General features: G+C 42.1%; 1 protein-coding gene across 2 annotated transcripts in view; it reads left to right on the top strand.

The window, feature by feature from the left end:
• The window catches only part of LOC121544970 (C-terminal-binding protein 1), a 112,638-nt gene extending 97,253 nt beyond the window's left edge, over positions 1–15,385 (top strand). The window contains exons 9-10 of one of the 2 annotated variants that reach the window (XR_005996175.2): positions 14,244–14,446; positions 14,920–15,385. Coding sequence is in view for 1 of the 2 variants with exons in the window: in XM_041855268.2 (XP_041711202.2) it covers positions 14,244–14,286 (43 nt within the window). In the remaining variant the exon portion in view is untranslated. Of the gene's footprint in view, positions 1–14,243 lie in introns of both variants that reach the window. The other variant, XM_041855268.2, reaches the window with a different exon arrangement.
• The last annotated feature ends 647 nt before the right edge of the window (positions 15,386–16,032 follow it).

Genomic DNA, 16,032 nt, shown 5'->3' with positions numbered 1-16,032 from the left:
TGGATCAGCCTGTAGTGTGGTTTTCCACTTTAATTTTGAGGGTGACTCCAAATCCAGACCTCCATGGGTTGATACATTTTATTTCCATTGATACTTTTTGTGTGATTTTGTTGTCAGCACATTCAACTATGTAAAGAAAAAAGTATTTAATAAGATTATTTCATTCATTCAGATCTAGGATGTGTTATTTTAGTGTTCCCTTAATTTTTTTTGAGCAGTGTACATAAATGCCTGGAATATTTCAATTTTGGAGAATCTGTTATAACATGGGTTAAAGTTATGTATAATAACCCTAGGTGTAAAATAGTAAATAAAGGCTCCTTCTCAGAAAGTATTAAACTGTCAAGAGGAGTAAAACAAGGCTGTCCATTATAGGCATATCTATTTATTATGGCCATCGAAATGTTAGCTATTAAAAGCAGATCCAACAATAACATCAAGGGGTTAGAAATCCACAGCTTAAAAACAAAGGTGTCATTGTACGCTGATGATTCATGTTTCCTTTTAAATCTACAATTTGGATCCCTCCACAGCATTATACATTGAGGGAAAAAAGTATTTGATCCCCTGCTGATTTTGTACGTTTGCCCACTGACAAAGAAATGATCAGTCTATAATTTTAATGGTAGGTTTATTTGAACAGTGAGAGACAGAATAACAACAAAAGAATCCAGAAAAAAACGCATGTCAAAAATATTATGAATTAATTAGCATTTTAATGATGGAATTAAGTATTTGACCCCTATGCAAAACATAACATAGTACTTGGTGGCAAAACCCTTGTTGGAAATCACAGAGGTCAGACGTTTCTTGTAGTTGGCCACCAGGTTTGCACACATCTTAGGAGGGATTTTGTCCCACTCCTCTTTGCAGATCGTCTCCAAGTCATTAAGGTTTCGAGGATGACGTTTGGCAACTCGAACATTCAGCTCCCTCTACAGATTTTCTATGGGATTAATGTCTGGAGACTGGCTAGGCCACTCCAGGACCTTAATGTGCTTCTTCTTGAGCCACTTTTGGGTCATTGTCATGCTGGAATACCCATCCACGACCCATTTTTCAATGCCCTGGCTGAGGGAAGGAGGTTCTCACCCAAGATTTGACGGTACATGGCCCCGTCCATCGTCACTTTGATGCGGTGAAGTTGTCCTGTCCCCTTAGCAGAAAAACACCCCCAAAGCATAATGTTTCCACCTCCATGTTTGACGGTGGGGATGGTGTTATTGGGGTCATAGGCAGCATTCCTCCTCCTCCAAACACGGCGAGTTGAGTTGATGCCAAAGAGCTCAATTTTGGTCTCATCTGACCACAACACTTTCACCCAGTTCTCCTCTGAATCATTCAGATGTTCATTGGCAAACTTCAGACAGGCATGTATATGTGCTTTCTTGAGCAGGGGGACCTTGCGGGCGCTGCTGGATTTCAGTCCTTCACGGCGTAGTGTGTTACCAATTGTTTTCTTGGTGACTATGGTCCCAGCTGCCTTGAGATCATTGACAAGATACTCCCGTGTAGGTCTGGGCTGATTCCTCACCATTCTCATGATCATTGCAACTCCATGAGGTGAGATCTTGCATGGAGCCCCAGGCTGAGGGAGATTGACAGTTATTTTGTGTTTCTTCCATTTGCGAATAATCACACCAACTGTTGTCACCTTCTCACCAAGCTGCTTGGTGATGGTCTTGTAGCCCATTCCAGCCTTGTGTAGGTCTACAATCTTGTCCCTGACATCCTTGGAGAGCTCTTTGGTCTTGGCCATGGTGGAGAGTTTGGAATCTGATTGATAGATTGCTTCTGTGGACAGGTGTATTTTATACAGGTAACAAACTGAGATTAGGAGCACACCCTTTAAGAGTGTGCTCCTAATCTCAGCTCGTTACCTGTATAAAAGACACCTGGGAGCCAGACATCTTTCTGATTGAGAGGGAGTCAAATATTTATTTCCCTTTTTTTCGTTATTCTGTCTCTCACTGTTCAAATAAACCTACCATTAAAATTATAGACTGATCATTTCTTTGTCAGTGGGCAAACGTAAAAAAATTAGCAGGGGATCAAATACTTTTTTCCCTCACTGTAGAGGGTCTAGATACTTTTTCTAACCTCTCTGGATTACAACCTAATTATGCTAAGTGTGCTATATTAGGCATTGGATCAGATTTATTAATTTTTTTACATTACCATGTAGTTTACCAATAAAATGGTCTGACGGTGATGTGGACATACTCGGTATACTGTACATATCCCGAAAGAACAAATGATCTTACTGCCATACATTTTAATAGAAAGTTAGCAAAAATGGATAAGATCTTGCTACCATGGAAAGGAAAACTCCTGTCTATTTGTGGAAAAATCACCCTTATTAACTCTTTAGTCATATCCCAGTTTACCTATTTCCTTATGGTCTTGCCTACACCTAGTGACCTTTTTTTTTATTTTATTATATGAGCAAACAATATTCCATTTTATTTGGAAAGGCAAGCCAGACAAATTTAAACGGGCTGAAGGGTGGGACTAATAACAACAAGATAACTAATATAAAATATGCTGTGTGCGTAAAATGTATATAGGTTCAGAACTTTTGTGAAACAGCACAGTTATATATGGCAAATAGAAATCAAACTGGACGGTCTTCAGAAATAGATGGAAGGGGTTGAAGTTAGCGAAAGGATAGGAGTAAAAACAAACAAGCTTGGCACACGTGTATTTGGGAAGTTTCTCCCATTCTTCTCTGGAGATCCTCTCAAGCTCTGTCAGGTTGGGAGGGGAGCGTCGTTGCACAGCTATTATCAGGTCTCTCCTGAGATGTTCGATCGGGTTCAAGTCTGGGCTCTGGCTGGGCCACTCAAGGACATTAATAGACTTGTCCCTAAGCCACTCCTGCGTTGTCTTGGCTGTGTGCTTAGGGTCGTTGGCCTGTTGGAAGGTGAACCTTCGCCCCAGTCTGAGGTCCTGAGCGCTCTGGAGCAGGTTACCTAGGATCTCTCTGTACTTTGCTCCGTTCATCTTTCCCTCGATCCTGACTAGTCTCCCTGCAGCTGAAAAACATCACCACAGCATGATGCTGCCACCACCATGCTTCATCGTAGGGATGGTGCCAGGGTTCCTCCAGACGTGATGCTTGGCATTCAGGCCAAAGAGTTCAATCTTGGTTTCATCAGACCCGACAATCTTGTTTCTCATGGTCTGAGAGTCCTTTAGGTGCCTTTTGGCAAACTCCAAGCGGGCTGTCATGTGCCTTTTACTGAGGAGTGGCTTCCGTCTGGCCACTCTACCATAAAGGCCTGATTGGTGGAGTGCTGCAGAGATGGATGTCCTTCTGGAAGTTTCTCCCATCTCCACAGAGGAACTCTGGAGCTCTGTCAGAGTACCATTGGGTTCTTGGTCACGTCCCTGACCAAGGCCCTTCTCCAATTGCTCAGTTTGGCCGGGCAGCCAGCTCTAGGAAGAGACTTGGTGATTCCAAACTTCTTCCATTTAAGAATGATGGAGGCCATTGTGTTCTTGGGGACCTTCAATGCTGCTGAATTTTTTTGATACCCTTCCCCAGATCTGTACCTCGACACAATCCTGTCTCGGAGCTCTACGGACAATTCCTTCGACCTCATGGCTTGGTTTTTGCTCTGACTTGCACTGTCAACTGTGGGACCTTATATAGACCAGTGTGTGGCTTTCCAAATCATGTCCAATCAATTGAATTTACCACAGGTGGACTTCAATCAAGTTGTAGAAACATCTCAAGGATGATCAATGGAAACAGGATGCACCTGAGCTCAATTTCTAGTCTCAAAGCAATGGGTCTGAATACTTACGTAAATACATATTTTTTTAATAAAAAAATAAACTGTTTTCGCTTTGTCATTATGGGGTATTGTGTGTAGATTGATGAGGATTTTTATTTATTTTATCCATTTTAGAATAAGGCTGTAACGTAACAAAATGTGAAAAAGGTCAAAGGGTCTGAATACTTTTCGAAAGCACTGTATATATATTTACAAAAATATATATGGGGTATTAGAAATGATGCAGACAATTACATTGATGGAAGCTACAATCCATCTGTAATATTAAAGCTGATCCACCCCCAAAAAAATTATCATCATCTGGTGAGTGGAACTGTGTTTTTTATTGCAGCGAGCTTGCTGTTGTTAGCCATCTCTGAAAATAACTTATGTGTGTGAAACATTGTTTCATTTAAAGTGGGCTGACTGCATTTTAGCAACATGAAGTCTCATTAAAATCTGTTCATATACACCCCCAGGAAGAATATGACACTTAAAAAAAAAAAATCTGACAAGCGACCACTTAGATATGGTCATTTTCACAATTTTTATACATTCTTAGAATGTTTAGGAATTACGTACCGTATACTAAGACATTTGTGTAAATTCAATAGCAATATAGAGTGGGAAAGTGGCCGTGCGTTTTGACAATTAATAGACACTGCAGTAAATAAAACCAAATAAAAACATCTGTCTTGCCCAGGAACCGGAGTCTACGCACACCGGTGCGCTATAGCCAATCAGAGCTACAGTAGGCCTTTATACAAACAAGCCATTTGCCACACATGCCTGCCATCATTCACTTTTAACTGGACTGTGTGTTTACAGGCAGTTGCAACAGAGCGACATTAGATCATTAGAACAAATTCGCCAAAAGCCACAAATACAAATACAAATAGCCTACTGTTAAGTTGCGTCAATTCAAATCTGGTATTGGAAAAAAAAGAGGTCAATACACGTCTTCTATAATAGACTAGTATTTAAATTAATGTAAAAAACTTCAATGGTAAATATGATGTTCGTATATACGGGTCCACTGAAATACCACGCAGGGCAGTCAGAGAACTGGTCCATTGTTATAAGTTCTTCTTTAAATACTCTGACAGAGATAGTTCCCGCTCCCTGCTGGCCTATCAGAGTAGAGACTGAGCGTGGTTTAGACTTACTCAGCCTATCGTTGGCGCACAGGCTGGTCCCAGCCCCTTGGCGCTTCACTGTTGTCAGGCATTAGTTGTTATCGTCACAACCTGTCTCGAGTCAGCAACCCCAGACGCAGTTTGTAGCAGAACACATGTCCTTCAGCGGTCTAACAAAGAGGCAGTGTGTGAGTATGTGAGACACAAGTCTTATCTCATCCTACCCCCTAATAGTTCCTCACATTAATCACAGCTTGTTATGTTGACCAATCTATATCAGTACAGTACAAACCTATTATGTTTAATCATTAATGCTTTCTTATTAAGCTAACAGCACATCTAAAATATAAGAGAATAATTTCCCACAATCCCCCTTTTCACACCCACTGGGTGTGAACCCAAAATAAGAAAACCCAAAATAAGAAATTTCAGGGAAATGTGGGATTCCCCCTTTTGACACCCACTAGGGTGTCACTCATTAAAATACAATACAAACAAAAATAATCACACTTTTATTAATAGGCAATAATGATAATAAGAAATTAAAACCCTCAGTCCTTCCATCTACGCCTAACTTGTACTAGGTTGGCTACCAGCCACACAGGAACTTCAAACCTTCACATAAGGAAAGACAAACATTCACAATGGTTAACTTGATTAATTAAGCATAAAACATAAACAGGGAAGTAACCTTTGGCCCCCTTTAGACACCCTCTAGGGTGTCACTCCACCACCTCACCAATAGCAAACCAAGGGTCATCCTTTGTCAACCCCATCTCAGTGTCTGCATCCCCTTCTTGAGCCCCTAGGAGGGGCATCATACCAGCCGTATGCACAACATCTGTAACAGACTTTCTCAAACAAGGAATTACACAGGCAGTACAGCACATTAATATTAGAAACACAACTACTAGGGTCAGAAATCCAGTAACCACCAATGATGCGACCTTACCAAACCACTCCCCCAACCAGGAGAACAGTCCGTTTTCCCTCCATTCCAGCCATGCTCTTCATTTCAGCTGATAGTTTATCTAAACCAACTAGGGCTTTAGAGATACTCCCGTCAGGACTGGTAATGTTAGGGATAAATGTACAACAATGGCTTACCATTCTATAGACACCACCCCTTTCTGCCTGATCTAGAGCCAACCTCTTTTTACTAAGTCATAAGAGTGAGATGGCGGATAATTGTTCAAAAGATCCCTTCTGTTGCATCCCTAGTCCAGCCAATAAATTGTTGTTGGTCGTAATTGATATAATTAATCCAATTCACAATTTTGTTTATTGTCACCCACCAAAAGAACGTGGTAGTAAACCCTTCCCCTAATTGTTTCATAGCTCGGTATCCATCCGATACCCCCCTTGGTATCCCAATCGCATCCATCTAAATAGGGCTATTCTCCTTCTTGTTAAAACTCCTCCTACATCTGTTTAATCCTTGGTTCCTGGTGACTAATTCTAACTAGTTGAACCAGTATAACCAGGGTGCATGTATCTAGCCACCCTTTTGGAATTCTCTGCCTTTACTGGCACACGCCCACCACACATCGGTTACAGGGGCTGTAAGGTTCAAAATTCTCTCCTGTGCTTCAGAACTTAAGTCCGTCACATTACTACTATCTCCAATTGATAATTGGTGATGTCTTTGTTTCTCTTTACCCCCCATCTGGATGTTCAGTCCCCCTCTGTCTCATATCCCCATCCCCAAGTCTGTTTAAACACTTGAGTTAAGGAACAATCCGCCGTGGGGGCCAAACACGAATATAATAGGATTCTATAATCCCAATTTGCTTATTGACATGTACCCCACCCATTGGCTACGTCCCTAACCCTTATTTTGAATCTGACAGTCTGCCCTTCTCTGACTCCCATTCTGTAGGCCACTCGTCCTTGACGGTCAGTATGTCGGGTCGCTTCTCTTCTCTTTTACTTCTGAACAATGGTAAGGGCATAGCACAATTGGTGGTGGATCTTGACATATCAAGACCATTACCGAGACTATGATGCAACTCAAGTTATCCATATTCCCAAAAACCGCCAACCCTCTCCTGTCCTCAGTCTTTCTGCTTGGTACTACCCCATACTCACACCCTGAGAACACACTACAGTGATGATAGGTCGGGGTAGGAGATCTTCGTTAACAGAGGTGATCCCCAGACCCTTTTGGGTCAGTTCTTCTCTCTAACTCTGCATGTGTTCAATGGTGCTTGTATGTGTTCTTACCTTTTTGCAGTGGGTAACGTGGACCCAGGTTGCTCTTTCTGCTATTCTAATAGCAAAGGCAGTGACCATATATAACCTGATAGGGCCCTTCCCAACAGGCCTGCTTCCAGTTTTTCTTCTTTAGGGACTGGATGCTCACCAGTCACCTGGTTAGATAGAGTGGGTCACCTGCTCCTTTAGTTCACCTGTGGGGCACAAAACCTCTGACATACAGGTGTGGTTAATAAACTATCTTCACACATGTTCAGCTCTCAATTTCTATTTCTGACTGCATTCTCTTTCTAGACTGTATATAAACATTTGTTTTTAAAGTATTTTGTCCTCTCCTTCGTATATACAGTGGGGAAAAAAAGTATTTAGTCAGCCACCAATTGTGCAAGTTCTCCCACTTAAAAAGATGAGAGAGGCCTGTAATGTTCATCATAGGTACACGTCAACTATGACAGACAAATTGAGGAAAAAAAATCCAGAAAATCACATTGTAGGATTTTTAATGAATTTATTCGCAAATTATGGTGGAAAATAAGTATTTGGTCACCTACAAACAAGCAAGATTTCTGGCTCTCACAGACCTGTAACTTCTTCTTTAAGAGGCTCCTCTGTCCTCCACTCGTTACCTGTATTAATGGCACCTGTTTGAACTTGTTTTCAGTATAAAAGACACCTGTCCACAACCTCAAACAGTCACACTCCAAACTCCACTATGGCCAAGACCAAAGAGCTGTCAAAAGACACCAGAAACAAAATTGTAGACCTGCACCAGGCTGAGAAGACTGAATCTGCAATAGGTAAGCAGCTTGGTTTGAAGAAATCAACTGTGGGAGCAATTATTAGGAAATGGAAGACATACAAGACCACTGATAATCTCCCTCGATCTGGGGCTCCATGCAAGATCTCACCCCGTGGGGTCAAAATGATCACAAGAACGGTGAGCAAAAATCCCAGAACCACACGGGGGGACCTAGTGAATGACCTGCAGAGAGCTGGGACCAAAGTAACAAAGCCTACCATCAGTAACACACTACGCCGCCAGGGACTCAAATCCTGCAGTGCCAGACGTGTCCCCCTGCTTAAGCCAGTACATGTCTAGGCCCGTCTGAAGTTTGCTAGAGTGCATTTGGATGATCCAGAAGAGGATTGGGAGAATGTCATATGGTCAGATGAAACCAAAGTATAACTTTTTGGTAAAAACTCAAAGAATGCTGAGTTGCATCCAAAGAACACCATACCTACTGTGAAGCATGGGGGGTGGAAACATCATGCTTTGGGCTGTTTTTCTGCAAAGGGACCAGGACGACTGATCCGTGTAAAGGAAAGAATGAATGGGGCCATGTATCGTGAGATTTTGAGTGAAAACCTCCTTCCATCAGCAAGGGCATTGAAGATGAAACGTGGCTGGGTCTTTCAGCATGACAATGATCCCAAACACACCGCCCGGCAACGAAGGAGTGGCTTCGTAAGAAGCATTTCAAGGTCCTGGAGTGGCCTAGCCAGTCTCCAGATCTCAACCCCATAGAAAATCTTTGGAGGGAGTTGAAAGTCTGTGTTGCCCAGCGACAGCCCCAAAACATCACTGCTCTAGAGGAGATCTGCATGGAGGAATGGGCCAAAATACCAGCAACAGTGTGTGAAAACCTTGTGAAGACTTACAGAAAACGTTTGACCTGTGTCATTGTCAACAAAGGGTATATAACAAAGTATTGAGAAACTTTTGTTATTGACCAAATACTTATTTTCCACCACATTATGCAAATAAATTCATTACAAATCCTACAATGTGATTTTCTGGATTTTTTTTTCTAATTTTGTCTGTCATAGTTGACGTGTACCTATGATGAAAACTACAGGCCTCTCTCATCTTTTTAAGTGGGAGAACTTGCACAATTGGTGGCTGACTAAATACTTTTTTCCCCCACTGTATTTATTATTTAATCCTACCATCTCCTATAATCCTACCATCCCCCTTTTGACACATGATTCTGCTCATGTGTCAATATTACCACCTACCTAAACAATCACTTAGGTAATATTGGTAATTTATCATCCAATTGCCATCCCTTAATTTTAAATACTGCCTAATTTTAACATAACAACCCTTTAAAACCATCATACTAGGTGTGTTGTTTTTTATTTGAAAAACCCAATTTGAAAAACAACAACCACAAATAGCCAGGCCCCACTTGATTTGGTAGCTCACTGCCTAACTTCACTATGCTCCCCCTAGCCCTGGGCAACATTCCAATGAGATAAGCTAATCTCTATCTCCTGGTTATAATCTAAAGATGATAGTACACACAAAACATGATACAGATATCCCCAGTCCTAACCCATCAATAATTGTTTTGTATCAATCTAATTCCTCATAACTAATCCATAAAAGCACTCAAAATTCCTCGAGTATACAATTATTATTTAATTGATTACCCTAAATCTGCTACATGTGATCTCATCTCAAATGATCCATTATCAATTATTTGATCAACCCCCTAGGAAAATCTGTCTCCCCTTCTATTGTTCCTGTCCCCCCTGTAAATGTCATATTTCATTTTTTAGCCAATACAATCACGGTTACATCAAATGTTCCCTCCTTTGGCCATTTAGTTACTATCTATCTGGTCCTTTTTCTCATTTGTTAGAGATATTACCAATATCTTCACTATTTTCTGTGAACCTTCTCTTCATGATTGCTACTGGTGATCCTGCCATCTCTACTTCTGGTGTGGTCTAATGTCTATATTAGGGTGTAAGGTAAGCAATAAAATGCAAATTAATTACTTAAAAATCATACAATGTGATTTTTTGGATTTTTGTTTTAGATTCCGTCTCTCACAGTTGAAGTGTACCTATGATAAACATTGCAGACCTCTACATGCTTTGGAAGTAGGAAAACCTGCAAAATCGGCAGTGTATCAAATACTTGTTCTCCCCATTGTATATGGACACTCAATCATTACGGTATTTTTATTGGTAAATTTACAAACATATATAATGATAAATAGAACTAAGGGGCCTTGCCCGAACCATGAAGAACAGCCCCAGACCATTATTCCTCCTCCACCAAACTTTACAGTTGGCACTATGCATTTGGGCAGGTAGCGTTCTCCTGGCATCCGCCAAACCGAGATTCGTCCTTCGGACTGCCAGATGGTGAAGCGTGATTCATCACTCCAGAGAATGCGTTTCCACTACTCCAGAGTCCAATGGCGGTGAGCTTTACACCACTCCAGCCGACGCTTGGCAATGAGCATGGTGATCTTAGGCTTGTGTGCGTCTGCTCGGCCATGGAAACCCATTTCATGAAGCTCCTGACGAACAGTTCTTGTGCTGACGTTGCTTCCAGAGGCAGTTTGGAACTCGGTAGTGAGTGTTGCAACCGAGGACAGCCGATCTTTACGCGCTACGTGCTTCAGCACTCGGTGGTCAAATCAAATCAAATGTATTTACAAAGCCCTTTTTACATCAGCAGATGTCACAAAGTGCTTCTACAGAAACCCAGCCTAAAACCCCAAACAGCAAGCAAGCAAAAGCACGGTGGCTAGGAAAAACTCCCTAGAAAGGCAGTAATATAGGAAGAAACCTAGAGAGGAACCAGGCTCTGGGGTGTGGCCAGTCCTCTTCTGGCTGTGCCGGGTGGAGATTATAAGAGTACATGGTAATTAAGGCCAGATTGTTCTTCAAGATGTTCAAACATTCATAGATGATCATCAGGCCAGGTAGTCCTGAGATATGGTCCCAGGGCTCAGGTCCTCCGGGAGGAGAGGGAGAGAGAATTAGAGGGAGTATACTTAAATTCACACAGGACACCAGATAAGACAGGAGAATTACACCAGATATACCAGACTAACCCTAGCCCCATGGCACATACTGTGCCTTGCAAAAGTATTCATCCCTCTTGGCGTTTTTCCTATTTTGTTACATAACAACCTGTAATTAAAATTTGGATTTCATAAAATGGACATACACAAAATAGTCCAAATTGGTGAAGTGAAATGAAAAAAATAACTTGTTCTAAAAAATGAATAACGGAAAAGTGGTGCGTGCATATGTATTCACCCCCTTTGCTATGAAGCCCCTAAACAAGATCTGGTGCAACCAATTACCTTCAGAAGTCACATAATTTGTTAAATAAAGTCCACTTGTGTGCAATCTAAGTGTCACATGATCTGTCATATGATCTCAGTATATATACACCTGTTCTGAAAGGCCCCAGAGTCTGCAACACCACTAAGCAAGGGGCACCACCAAGCAAGCGGCACCATGAAGACCAAGGAGCTCTCCAAACTGGTCAGGGACAAAGTTGTGGAGAAGTACAGATCAGGGTTGGGTTATAAAAAAATATCAGAAACTTTGAACATTCCACGGAGCACCATTGAATCCATTATTAAAAAATTGAAAGAATATGGCACCACAACAAACCTGCCAAGAAGGGGCCGCCCACCAAAACTCACGGACCAGGCAAGGAGGGCATTAATCAGAGAGGCAACAAAGAGACCAAAGATAACCCTGAAGGAGCTGCAAAGCTCCACATAAGAGAATGGAGTATTTGTCCATAGCACCACTTTAAGCCGTACACTCCCCAGAAAAAAGCCATTGCTTAAAGAAAAAGGGATGTGGGAGATTCCCCAAACATATGGAAGAAGGTACTCTGATCAGGTGAGACTAACATTGAGATTTTTTGGCCATCAAGGAAAACGCTATGTCTGGCACAAAGCCAACACCTCTCATCACCCCGAGAACACCATCCCCAAAGTGAAGCATGGTGGTGGCAGCATCATGCTGTGGGGTTGTTTTTCATCGGCAGGGACTGGGAAACTGGTCAGAATTGAAGGAATGATGGATGGCGCTAAATACAGGGAAATTCTTGAGGTAAACCTGTTTCAGTCTTCCAGAGATTTGAGACTGGGACGGAGGTTCACCTTCCAGCAGGACAATGACCCTAAGCATACAGCTAAAGCAAAACTCGAAAGGTTTAAGGGGAAACATTTAAATGTCTTGGAATGGTCTAGTCAAAGCCCACACCTCAATCCAATTGAGGATCTGTGGTATGACTTAAAGATTGCTGTACACCAGCAGAACCCATCTAACTTGAAGAAGCTGGAGCAGTTTTGCCTTGAAGAGTGGGCAAAAATCCCAGTGGCTAGATGTGCCAAACTTATAGAGACACACCCCAAGAGACTTGCAGCTGTAATTGCTGCAAAATGTGACTCTACAAAGTATGGACTTTGGGGGGGGGGGGTGTATAGTTATGCACGCTCAAGTTTGTTTGTCTTATTTCTTGTTTGTTTCACAATAAAAAATATTTTGCATCTTCAAAGTGGTAGGCATGTTGTGTAAATCAAATTATACAAACCCCCGAAAAATCCATTTTAATTCCAAGTTGTAAGTTGTAAATACTTTCACAAGCCACTGAAGAATATTGCAACATACAGTGAGGGAAAAAAAGTATTTGATCCCCTGCTGATTTTGTACGTTTGCCCACTGACAAAGAAATGATCAGTGTATATTTTTAATGGTAGGTTTATTTGAACAGTGAGAGACAGAATAACAACAAAGAAATCCAGAAAAACACATGTCAAAAATGTTATGAATTGATTTGCATTTTAATGAGGGAAATAAGTATTTGACCCCTCTGCAAAACATGACTTAGTACTTGGTGGCAAAACCCTTGTTGGCAATCACAGAGGTCAGACGTTTCTTGTAGTTGGCCACCAGGTTTGCACACATCTCAGGAGGGATTTTGTTCCACTCTCTTTGCAGATCTTCTCCAAGTCATTAAGGTTTCGAGGCTGACGTTTGGCAACTCGAATCTTCAGCTCCCTCCACAGATTTTCTATGGGATTAAGGTCTGGAGACTGGCTAGGCCACTCCAGGACCTTAATGTGCTTCTTCTTGAGCCACTCCTTTGTTGCCTTGGCCGTGTGTTTTGGGTCATTGTCATGCTGGAATACCCATCCACGACCCATTTTCAATGCCCTGGCTGAGGGAAGGAGGTTCTCACCCAAGATTTGACAGTACATGGCCCCGTCCATCATCGCTTTGATGCGGTGAAGTTGTCCTGTCCCCTTAGCAGAAAAACACCCCCAAAGCATAATGTTTCCACCTCCATGTTTGACGTGGGGATGGTGTTCTTGGGGTCATAGGCAGCATTCGTCCTCCTCCAAACACGGCGAGTTGAGTTGATGCCAAAGAGCTAAATTTTGGTCTCATCTGACCACAACACTTTCACCCAGTTCTCCTCTGAATCATTCAGATGTTCATTGGCAAACTTCAGACGGCCCTGTATATGTGCTTTCTTGAGCAGGGGGACCTTGCGGGCGCTGCAGGATTTCAGTCCTTCACGGCGTAGTGTGTTACTAATTGTTTTCTTGGTGACTATGGTCCCAGCTGCCTTGAGATCATTGACAAGATCCTCCCGTGTAGTTCTGGGCTGATTCCTCACCGTTCTCATGATCATTGCAACTCCACGAGGTGAGATCTTGCATGGAGCCCCAGGCCGAGGGAGATTGACAGTTATTTTGTGTTTCTTCCATTTGCGAATAATCGCACCAACTGTTGTCACCTTCTCACCAAGCTGCTTGGCGATGGTCTTGTAGCCCATTCCAGCCTTGTGTAGGTCTACAATCTTGTCCCTGACATCCTTGGAGAGCTCTTTGGTCTTGGCCATGGTGGAGAGTTTGGAATCTGATTGATTGCTTTTGTGGACAGGTGTCTTTTATACAGGTAACAAGCTGAGATTAGGAGCACTCCCTTTAAGAGTGTGCTCCTAATCTCAGCTCGTTATCTGTATAAAAGACACCTGGGAGCCAGAAATCTTTCTGATTGAGAGGGGGTCAAACACTTATTTCCCTCATTAAAATGCTAATCAATTTATAAAATTTTTGACATGCGTTTTTCTGGATTTTGTTGTTGTTATTCTGTCTCTCACTGTTCAAATAAACCTACCATTAAAATTATAGACTGATCATTTCTTTGTCAGTGGGCAAACGTACAAAATCAGCAGGGGATCAAATACTTTTTTCCCCTCACTGTATAAGAAGATGTCAATAACATTTGGTAAGATATATATAAGGCCTGTGATATTAATATGCTTTTATTTACCTGGCAGATGTCTGACCGTTGAAGATTGCTCTCCAAAGCAAGGAATCTAGACTTATGGAAAGCCTTCCAACGTCCAAGTGCCACCTCTCCAAGCGGGATGTGAGGAGATCAAACAGCTGCGGCAGGTTGAAGGCTTTGGTCCTCTGGAGGATTTTGTCTTTCAGGACTCTCATGGCAGCTTTCACGTAGTTGTTGGTATCATTCCCACGGGTAAGCATGTCCTCTCTGAAACTCAGGGCCCAACACTCCCTACGACCATAGAGTTCTCCAGGTAAGACAGGAATTTGCTGTACTTACAACTGGCATGTATTGCCTCACTGTTAACATTTGTGTGGGTAAAACAATTATGTCTGTGAATACTAGTATTGAAGAGTTCACTTTTGTTACATAATGTGAGGACAATTAATGTCTTGTTCTTCTACACTGAACACTGACATAACTTTACTCTACACTGACCTGACTGCAACTGGGTTGACAACGGCCAGATGATGGAGTTGTTTCACCTTGTCCATATCCCTAGCGTAAAGCATGTCCTTGACAATGCTTTGGAGGGCCTGCCTGTCCTTCATCTCAATGCCATGTTCTTTGCTCCATAGCCACCTCCAGACTGCTTGGATCAGGTGAAAAACACAGGAGGGGGGTTGCCTCCGGGAAGGCCTAATGCTCCTCTCTCTGCCTTGCAGTCGTCGGATAGAAGAAGACGAGGCCCTGCCTGACCTCTCCCAGCAAATGCGTCCTCCGCCAATATCTCCTTCATGAGCTGAAGGCCCTCAAATTGTGGCCTCGTCTTCTGACTGGGCGAAGATGATCCCAAGAGGAAGACCACCTGCACATGTGTGTGTCAATAGTAAAAACACTGCAGTTCTCTTTCCATGTTTCCGGATTAATCTATGAAACATAGCTCCCCACTGTGTTTGAGCTGATAGACCCACTTCATAAGGGGGGAGCATATGGCCATTATAGGAGTTCCACCGCAAAATGTTGCTATCTTAGCACAGGTGTTGCTGCATTTTAGATTGTACTCCTCTATCTGCCTCTCTAGTGCTGACATCATGAAGGGCCACTCTGCTCTCTTTCCTAAAGACTTTCTGATACAATCTGTGCCAAATACATGGTGAAAATGTCAAATAAACCTAGTCTCTAAAAATATATTCTACAGAAGCGTATTTTTATTTACTTTTATTTTGGCTCTGCAGTCTCCCAAGATGTACAATCTTACACGGTATATGACATGAAAATACACTGTTATAGCCACTTTCCTAAACACAGATAATATGAGATGTATGTGGGTGAGACTAATGTATCTGAAACATGCCTATCTTGTATGGCTTTAATAATTTCTCTAGGGAGCAGCATTTCTTACACACGGGATCATCCCCTGTGAGTCCACAGCAAAAACACTTACATGAAAACCAGAACCAGGTGGTGCAATCAGGAGAAGTGGCCCCTGATTGGTCCACCTCAGCAATCAGTAGATTTTATTTATTTTTATTTTTTATTTCACCTTTATTTAACCAGGTAAGCCAGTTGAGAACAAGTTCTCATTTACAACTGCGACCTGGCCAAGATAAAGCATAGTAGTGCGATAAAAACAACAACACAGAGTTACATATGGGGTAAAAAACAAAGTCAAAAAATACAACAGAAAATATATATACAGTGTGTGCAAATGTAGCAAGTTATGGAGGTAAGGCAATAAATAGGCTATAGTGCAAAATAATTACAATTAGTATTAACACTGGAATGCTAGATGTGCAAGAGATTATGTGCAAATAGAGATACTGGGGTGCAAAATA

Source organism: Coregonus clupeaformis, chromosome 3 (assembly GCF_020615455.1).
Source record: "Coregonus clupeaformis isolate EN_2021a chromosome 3, ASM2061545v1, whole genome shotgun sequence".
NCBI lineage: Eukaryota > Metazoa > Chordata > Actinopteri > Salmoniformes > Salmonidae > Coregonus > Coregonus clupeaformis.
Note: the sequence above shows the minus strand (reverse complement) of the source record. Positions and strands in the feature narration are given on the sequence as shown.